The sequence below is a fragment of the Thalia democratica genome, unplaced genomic scaffold, assembly GCF_965202585.1.
Source record: "Thalia democratica unplaced genomic scaffold, ktThaDemo2.hap1.1 HAP1_SCAFFOLD_176, whole genome shotgun sequence".
Lineage (NCBI taxonomy): Eukaryota > Metazoa > Chordata > Thaliacea > Salpida > Salpidae > Thalia > Thalia democratica.
Genome location: NW_028139309.1, coordinates 24831 through 34175, shown reverse-complemented (window position 1 = coordinate 34175; position 9345 = coordinate 24831). Strand labels below are relative to the sequence as shown.

Genomic DNA, 9345 nt, shown 5'->3' with positions numbered 1-9345 from the left:
GGCTTGGTCTCTTTCGCGGTGCAGCAGCCGTCCCGGGCACCCTTGTCTATGACCTGGTTGGTCATGGACACCAATTGACCCCGCATCGTTGACATGTCCTGGGAGCGACACGGCCCGGAGCAGTAGTAAGCGTTCCAAGACTTGGGAAAAACCACAAAGTTCCAGTTGACCGAGCTGAACTCGATGTTGAGATCGTGTCGGCAGCAGTGGGAAGGTTGCAACAATTTATTTGCGCAGATCTCAGTCATATCCCTTGTGTTTAATTCGCGCTTACTCCTGCTTTTGATCATGGATTTTTTTCCAGCGAAACTTGTATGTAAGGTCTCTGTTTGTTTGTTGACTATTAGCATGAGTTGGTTATTTAGATTATTAGTATTTCTTACACATACAAAAGTCATAAGTATTACGACTTTAAAAGATAAAGTTTGTGACAGCTAGTATAAATTAATATATTGCAAAGATGTATATAGAGTAGATCAGTGATCGTTCGAGTGTGCACGAAATTTATCTGAAGTGCACGAAATCTGTTTTAGTTTGCATAAAAAATAGTTCTAAAAATCTGAAACTTTCATACATACTCTAAAGTTGATGGTGAAGAGCGAAAAAAAAGGTCATAGGCGTTGTTAAATCTAGTTTTAAAACTTTAACCAGATATTATGAAAAAAAATCAGGAGACTTAAACTTAGGGGATCCACATATTTTTTATTTTGTGAATTGGGGTGCACAGTTTTTGTTTAGCTTAACGACCACTGGAGTATATCACTTTAAATTTATAACTTTCAACTAAAAGTAAAACTTACATGGGGGCTGTTTTTATCAGTGAAGTCAACAGCCAAAATTTGGTCATCTTCAGCGTAAATTCGAATTCTTCGCTCCTCTTTGTCATTTTCCAGCCACTTGTTCACGTGGCTCAAAACGTCCAACTTTTTCCAATGTCCCTTGTCACTGAGCAGCTTGACCTTCCGTCTCGGTCCACTGAATGACTCCGAGGTGCCGTCGGCGGCAGTCTTGTACTTGACGATGTTGATGTAGGTCTCGTTTTTCGTTCTGCCAGCTTGAGGCTTAACGTACAAATATAGCGAAGCTTTTTTCGCAATGAAGCTTCTCTCATTTTGCGTGATCTCGAAGTAGCTACCCCTGGTTCCCTTTTCGCGCTCAGATTCGCTCACTAAAATAATTTAAAAAAATGTTTTTAGCTAAACGTTGCTTTGGTATATATATTAGAAAAGAAAACTACTGTTCAAAAAATTAAAAAAAAAGGGTTTTGTATTCTAACATTTGACCGAGTTAATGTTCTAGCACTTTAAATTTTATGAAAAGATATCATGATAAAAGTAAAATAAATTAAACAGTGTTTTAAGATAATATTCTTTTAAGAGCTATACACTTGAATACACTATCATTTTAGAATAGAACTATAAATTAAAAAAAAAACCGAAAAGTATATGATGCTCAGGGTCAAGCATTCAGCTTAAAATGCAAAAAAAAAGTTTTTAGACATTTGACCGCACTTCAACTTAAACAAAGTTTTGTTAAAAACTAAAAGTTGATGCTATGTAAAAAAAAAGTGTAAACAGAAACATTTCAAAATAAAATTCAAGTTTTAACTTTTTTCACTATATTTAAGTGCTCGTTCAACTAAAAAAAAACTTAATTTTAATGATGATATGCAAAAATAGTCAAAAAATCGTTTCCGTTTAGTTTGTAGATAAAGATGTGTTTTAAAATATAACTAAAACTTTTTTTTTTTAACTATGAATCACACCTTGGTCTACAAAAAAAAACAAACACTTGTTATTTTTGTCTTATTCTATTAAATTTCTAACTTTTACACTCGGTTTATTTTTTAATCTATGATAATAAAATACTGAGTCTTAAAGTTAGAAAATTAAAGGTTTTTACTCGTCTTATTTTATTTAACATTAAAAGACAATCAAATATACTTAAATCTAATGTAAAATTTTTAAAATGTTTTCTTAGGTTTTACATTTTTAAGTTTGGTTTAAATTTACAAACATAAAACTTAAATATATTTAGTTTTAACCCCTAAAATACTTATAACTAGTAAGCTTTTACTAGAAATAACCTGGTTTTGCAAGTATGATTAGCTCCTTGTTTGACGAAGTTTCGTCCTGGTCAGGTTGTTCCGTGATTCCGTACCTCTTCTTCAGGGACTCGATCATCTCAGGGCTGGGCAAGTCTTCGGCGCTGATGTTCGGAACGCTGTCCAGATCCAGTTTTTCGAGCAGAGTTGTTCGAAATTCCTCTATTCGCTGCATTCTGGCCGAGCTCAGCCTCTGGCAGAGCAGATCGTCCGGGTCGCACGAGTGGGGGTCAGTATTGGAATCCAGATCGTGCAGTGTTCCGGAGGAGCACGACCCGCATAAAATAAAAAATGCACATAAAACGAAGAAGTGTTTAAGCATGTTGAAATTTTTTTGAAAATCTGAAACTTTTACTAGATGACCTCTTTTTATTTGGAATAATAAAAATAACAATAAATAAATAACAAGTTTAAGAAATAATCTAATAATATATATCTTGACTCTGGGATATTTTTTTAGGCTTTTAGAATAAATTTAGCTTCAATTGTGTGCTTTATAAATTTAATTATACATTAATATGACAACACAATTAACACATTGTTTAAAACTAGTTACAGCTGTTTTACGGTGATTACAGAATTGTTTTATTATTTATAAATTCAATATTAATATTATTTTACTATTTTGATGATTGAATCATTGGAACTAAAAGGTTTTAAAACAGCTTGTAGGCTATGTGAAAGGTTTTAGTGACTAATGCTTTTCGGAAAATGCTAAAAAGCAATAAAAGTTTTAAAGCAGATAATATTAATTTTACATAGTAAGAAGTTTTTATTGTTCAGGCATTTGGTGGTCGTGGCAAAATTTTGAAAATGAAAATATTCGCGGGCAGTAGTTGTAGTTTAAGTTTTTATTTTAATAAAATACGCAAATACCTCGTGTAAGTTTTGAACTTACCCTGAAATATGTAATGTAAATTAAAAAAATTACACACAACAACTTAATGTTTTAATGTAACTTATTTATCAAAAATAGTTTTAACCATGTTTTGAACGTGTAAATAAATGAAAACATTAATGAACCAATGTAGCTAAAGGTAATGGAAATATACTTAAATATAACCAGTATTTGAAGTTTTTAAAAATTAATTGATTATTTCTTTGTATAAAAATTTGACTATTTAATAAAAAAACTTAATTAAAAACATCGTAAATAAAACTATGAGCTTTTTCTATTGCAACTAACAGTCTCTCTAAAATGACACAAGAACAAATAAACTTTTAAAATTCAGGAAAAATATAACAAATATATAAAGGTTCCTTTAATCTTGGTCACACATCATTTACATTAATATTAAACTAGTAATCAATTATATCTAAATGGTTGCTGAAAATCATTATTAATCTAACATAAAATATTTTAAATAATTACATGGTTTTCACAAATGAAACCTCCGCATTTTAACCACCATAAATTTAGTCAAAATTACATGTCATAAATTTGTAAGAAAAGCTCAACAAAGTTGGTTAAATAAAATCCTGATTAGGTCTTTGAATTTCAGAAAAGACTTCAGAGGTAACCTGAGAGTGACAACGCTAAAATGAAATGAAAATAATTACCTACCTTGAAGAATTTTTTGTAGAGAAAAGCCAGATTTGTCATTTGATCCAAAATAGGTTCACAAGCAATACACAAAACTTAGGCGATAGACTAAATTTGAGATGAACAATGAACAAATATTATGCAAAAAGGCTGATATTTTATTAAGTATTTAACTATATTCACGAGCCTGACAAAAATAGTATAACACATTCTTTATACTGTGTACAAGACTTTAAACCTAAGGTCGGAAAGCTTTAAAAAGTCGCAGACTTATAATTTTGTAGAAAAACTTATTTGCAGGCCCAAAGTTATTTAAAATAAATTATACTTTATATTTAATTTATACTTAATTTATAATAACACCATAAAACATTATAAAATAGTATAAAACAAATATATGTTAACCCTATGACAAACTGTATTAAAATAAACTTCAGTAAATTATTCCCAAGTCTTTTTACTATTTTCTTTATATGAAATCATAAGTAGAAATTATTACAAAACATGACATGTAAAAAGTTTTGAAACTATATAAACATAAAAAAATTAGATTTTTTTGAATTAAAAATGTTTATTAATTCTTTCAATCCTGGTTACAACTTATTTACTACACAATTAAATAAATAATCAATAACTTATAGCTGGTTGCTCAAAAGCACAATGTTTCAAAAAAATGCTAAAAACAATTTCATTGTTACTGTAAACTAAACCTCTGCACTGAAAACGCCTAGATTTCGCCATAACATACATGCTTATTAAAACCGGTTAGAAAATAAAACCTGATTAGACCTGAGCTTACTAGAATAAATTTTAAGCCTAAATGAAGTGATCTGCAGAGTGTTTATACAAAAATGAAAATAAATCTAATTTATACAAATATTCATCTTGTAAATTCTCGTAGGAGGAAAGCCAGAATGTTTTTTGAGCCAAAATGGATCCATGAGCAAAGACAAAAAACTGTAGTTATAAACTAAATGTGAGATGAATAAGGAAGAACGGTTTTGCAAAAAAGTTAAACTTAAATACCTAAATGAAATCTTTTTTTAATTTGAGAGTGTAAAAAACAATTTATCATATTGTTTATTTATATTGTGTGCAAAACTCTATGCTTAAGGGTCGGAAAAGTTTTATAAGTAATGAGCCTAGAAATTAAAAAAAAACATATTGAGCTCGGACCGTAATTATAAAAAATAGAAAGTAATGCTTAAGTATATTTACTATTAGTAAATAATAAATCAATAATATAAAGTGTGTTTCAACCTTTATTTTTCAGTAAAATATTTTTAAACTTAGTTATTATTTTCTTTCTTTCTAATAAACTTATAAAAAAAACAAGTTATAAAACTTGACATTTTGAAAGATTAAATTAACATAAAATATTACAAGAAAAGATTAAAAATAAACAACTAAGAAACAAATCCTTTATCCAGTTCACAAATCATTCACTACACAACTAATAAAAAAATCAGTAGTAATTAAATGGTTGCTGAAAATCATAGTATTCCAACAAAGTTTTTATATATTTACATGGTTTTGTTAACTTGAGTCAAGTTACTTGACCTCCACACTTTAAACTTTATAAGATTAGCTGTAACATATTATAAATTTTTAAGATTTGCTTTTAATGTAGGTAAAAAATAAACCTCATTTTGCCTGAGCTTTCTAAATAAAGTTTTCAGCTTAATTAAAGTAACCTGAAAGTGATTATATTAAAATAAATGAAACTAACTACCCACAATAAAGTTTATCTTGCAAACTTTCGCAGGATAAAAGCCAGAAAGTTATTTGAGCCAAAAAAGGTTTAAGATCAAAGACAAAAAGCTGTAGTGGTTATCGAAATGTGAGATAAAACAAGAAACACAGTTATGCAAAAACCTGAGATTAAATGTCTTAAATTAGCATTTATTTTCAAATTAAAGTATTACAAAAGTAATCTATCACAGTCTTATACTGCGGGCAAAATTTTAACCCAAGGGTCGGATCGGAAGGCTTTAATAAATCAAAAACTAAAAATTTTCCTCGAAAACATAGAAAACGGGCCGCAGTTACTTAAAATATAATGTAAAACCCTTTTGAAATTAAAATTTATGAATCTGATACTTCAAGTTTTCACTACAACTTTTAGTAGCTTGAAAATCATGCAAAAATGTTTGCATATTTGCTGAGTCAGCAAATATTGTTTTCTATATTTATGCAAATGTATGCATGATTTTCAAGCTATTCAAAAAAATAGTGGAAATCTAAAGCCATAAGCAATAATACTTGAACTGACAAAGTAAGTTTTTGATAAAAGCTAGACTATTTGACTGTGTAACACAGTGTATGAACATCTTTAATAACTGTAACATTGTTAACTATTACTTGAATTTTAAGTTTGAAAATTTTAAATAAATAAAAATATTAAAATGACCTGGTCAGTTTTTATTAGCAGTTCTTAATTTGTAAAAAAAATAATGTAAAAGCCTATATTTCTAAACCTGAATTTAGAACTAAAATGACAATACTCCTAATAAAAATTTTACAACAATATGTTAAAGTAACAATTATTTTTCCCAACTAGTATCTATTGCTCAAAATCAGAAAAAAATCAAAATTTATAACAAGAAAGAAGTCAATGTTTGCTCAAACTTATGTTCTGTATTTCTATTATTCTATATAGTTTTCACATTGTTAAGGGTATAGGGAAAACAATTTTATTTTTTTTACTAAAATAAACATCAGCCTTTGTACAAAAGATATAGTTATAATCTAAAAGATACTTTTCACATGATAAAGTATATGTATTAACTTAACAGTTATTGTCAGTTGTGTAGAATAATAATTATAAATCTATGTCTCCTTCATTTTTAATCAATTAACCTCAAATTTTCAGGAAATGTTTCTTGCATTAACAAAAATTTTTTTTTGTAAAAATTAAAAAAAAAATTGAGATTTTTATTACCAAAAAACAAAAAAAACAATTTTTAAATTTATTGTTAATAAAAGATATTTTGACTCAAAGTTAAAAAAGAAATCTTGCTATAGAAATGTTTATGAGATTAAACTGAGAAAGTTTCAGAAAGATTGCTTAAAAACTGTAGGAGATGATAGAAGTTTAGTGAAACAGTCTTTTTTGGCATTACATTTGTCCTTAATAAGAGATATATTGAGCTTTCAACTTTGTAAATATTTTGAAATGAAAAATAAATTGAATATACAAAACTTTAAATGCTAGGCAAGCTAATGGTCTTAAAAATAAGAACAAAATGTAGAAAAACTGCTTTACATCCCTCACTTATGCCCTTAATAAATCTTTTATTATCTGTTTATATAATACAGCTTATTTGATTTTATGATTTTATATATTTTTCACTTTTACTTTTATTCAAAGCTCAATAAAATTGCTCTAGATTAAAAGATAAAATATTTGATATTAATTTTTATTATTGAGATAATTTTGTTACTTTTATAAAACTCTGACGAGTCAAGAAGTTTATAATATTAATTTATATTTATAATTTCTGTGCAGCAAAGATTTTAAGGGAAAATTTTGATTTTCTTTGTTTGGTAAAACCAGTATTTTCAAAACTTCATTAAACTCTGAAGCAATTTACTTCAATTTAGATAAGCTTCAAATTAATTTTTATAATGAAAATTGATTAAAGACACTTCTTTTGACTCAATTGTTTTTTACTGTGTTTCTGAATAAAAAAAAAATTGATTGAAACCTTGCTTGGAATTTTATTTTGTTTTTTGAATATATAGAGTTTTATCTTAACTACATGAACTCAAGTTGATGCGTTTAACAGGCTCCTTATGCAAGGTAAAACCTTAAAAGTCTTAGAAAGACTGTTTCACTAAAAACCCACTTTCTTTTAAAGTTTTCAAACAATCGTCCTTAAAGTTTTACAAAAATCCCATTAATGATATTGAATCATTTTACAAAAATAAGTTTTTAGTTAAAAACAAGGATAGTTAAACTTTAAAAGCCACATTTGTTCTCCTTTTTAACTATTTTAAAGAAGATTCAACAATAAATTTATTTTATCTCAGACTTTGCCACTAGTCTCACTTCAAATTTTGATAAGCTAACTTAGGCTATTTAAACATTTTTAATAATTTTATAATCAACTCAGGCTAGTTTGATTCTATTAACAAAAAATTAAAGGGTTGTTATTCTTAGTCAAAAAAACCATCTTGAGTCACTAAAAACTGCCCAAGTCATCCTGATTTTTTTTTTCATATCCTTAAAAAAATTTTTGCCTCTGGCACAAACTACTTTTACCTCATGTTGATTTTTCTTCCTAATTAATAAAAAAAAAGGTTTTATTTTTATGCTTTTGCATTAGATGTTCACTTAACTTATGAGAAATACTATTTTTCAAGATTCAACAATTGAGACTTAAAAACAAAATTTTTGGGTCATTTATGTAACCACGTTAGTTAAGGGCATAGGGGGGAGTAAACAACTTTTTTTTGAAGTTTGATCTTATTTTATACAGTTTTTACTAAGCTACAAGATGCTTTTTACAGATTTAAAATTTCAAAAATATTTTTGAGATATAGCCGGTCAAAGTCAGAGGCAACAATAGGATCCTTATGGGAGGAGCAAACTAAAACTGCTAATAACTAGAAATCACTAAAAGCTATCTCCTCCTACGTTTCTTGAGATAAATACTTCAAATTTTCAGGAAATGTTCCTTGCAATATTTAGAAAATTCTGTCCAAACAGAAATTAAAAAAATTGAAAAATAAAAATTTATAACAAAAAAACAAAAAAAAAAAACTGTCAAACCCCCTATGCCTTTAACTTTATATATAATAGAAAATAGTTTCTTTTTTGACATTTTAATTGACTTACTGTAATCTTACCATATAAAGCACTCACTTATGAAACTCAATCATGATAAATCTCAAATTAATTTCAGATTTTGAACATAAACTACAACATTATTGTTAAGTGAATAGTAAAAAAACTAGCTGCAAGGCTTAACAAATTTTAGTTAAGTATTTCAAAATCAATAAAAATTATGTTCATAGAAAATTAAGTTATGTAAAACAACCAATTGAAACTGGATCAACCAAATTTTATTCTAGATCTTAAAAAAAATTTTCATGAGATTAAAAACAAAAAATTAAAACTATCCTGGATCATCCTGAGTTTATAACAAAAGTCAAAATATCCTGAGATTTTCTAGAATTTCAAAATATTTTAAGTACCCTGGCAACCTGGAAATAAGGTGTAATTTAAAACTTTTTGATAATATTTTTTATAGTTAAAGTTTTGATTGTTAATGATTAAAATCTTTTATTTTAAGCTTAATTAATTTTTCTTCCACTTTTTTTTAAATTTAAGTTTTAATTATTAAGTAACATATTTTATCTATTTGCTATACAAGGGGGTTGTTAAAAAAAGAGATTATTTTATCTAGACAGTTAGTAATTAGAAAGCTAATTGTCTACCATAGGGATTGACAATCTACCACCTGACAATAGAAATATCTGGTCCACAAAATATTTTTAGCTTGATAGCAATTAAAAAAAAAAGAGCTTCTTTGTAACAAATATTTTAATTTTTTTTATGCTTAAAATTTTTGTTATTAAAGTATTTAAAATAAAACTATAAAACAAATTTTCTTAACACTTGGCAAAGATATTTTTCAAGTCTGGCTAGCATAATTCTTTTTGGTAGACCTGGTCTCTAACTTTTACAGTGGCC

At 27.3% G+C, this 9345-nt stretch overlaps 1 protein-coding gene across 1 annotated transcript in view; it reads right to left on the bottom strand.

Moving 5' to 3' along the window:
* The window catches only part of LOC145845871 (growth/differentiation factor 8-like), a 3190-nt gene extending 764 nt beyond the window's left edge, over positions 1–2426 (bottom strand). Inside the window, exons 1-3 of the mRNA XM_082952887.1 lie at positions 2087–2426; positions 797–1168; positions 29–325 (exon numbers count right to left, since the gene is read on the bottom strand). Coding sequence (XP_082809013.1) covers positions 29–325; positions 797–1168; positions 2087–2426 — 1009 coding nt within the window. The remainder of the gene's footprint in view (positions 1–28; positions 326–796; positions 1169–2086) is intronic.
* Positions 2427–9345: the final 6919 nt, after the last annotated feature.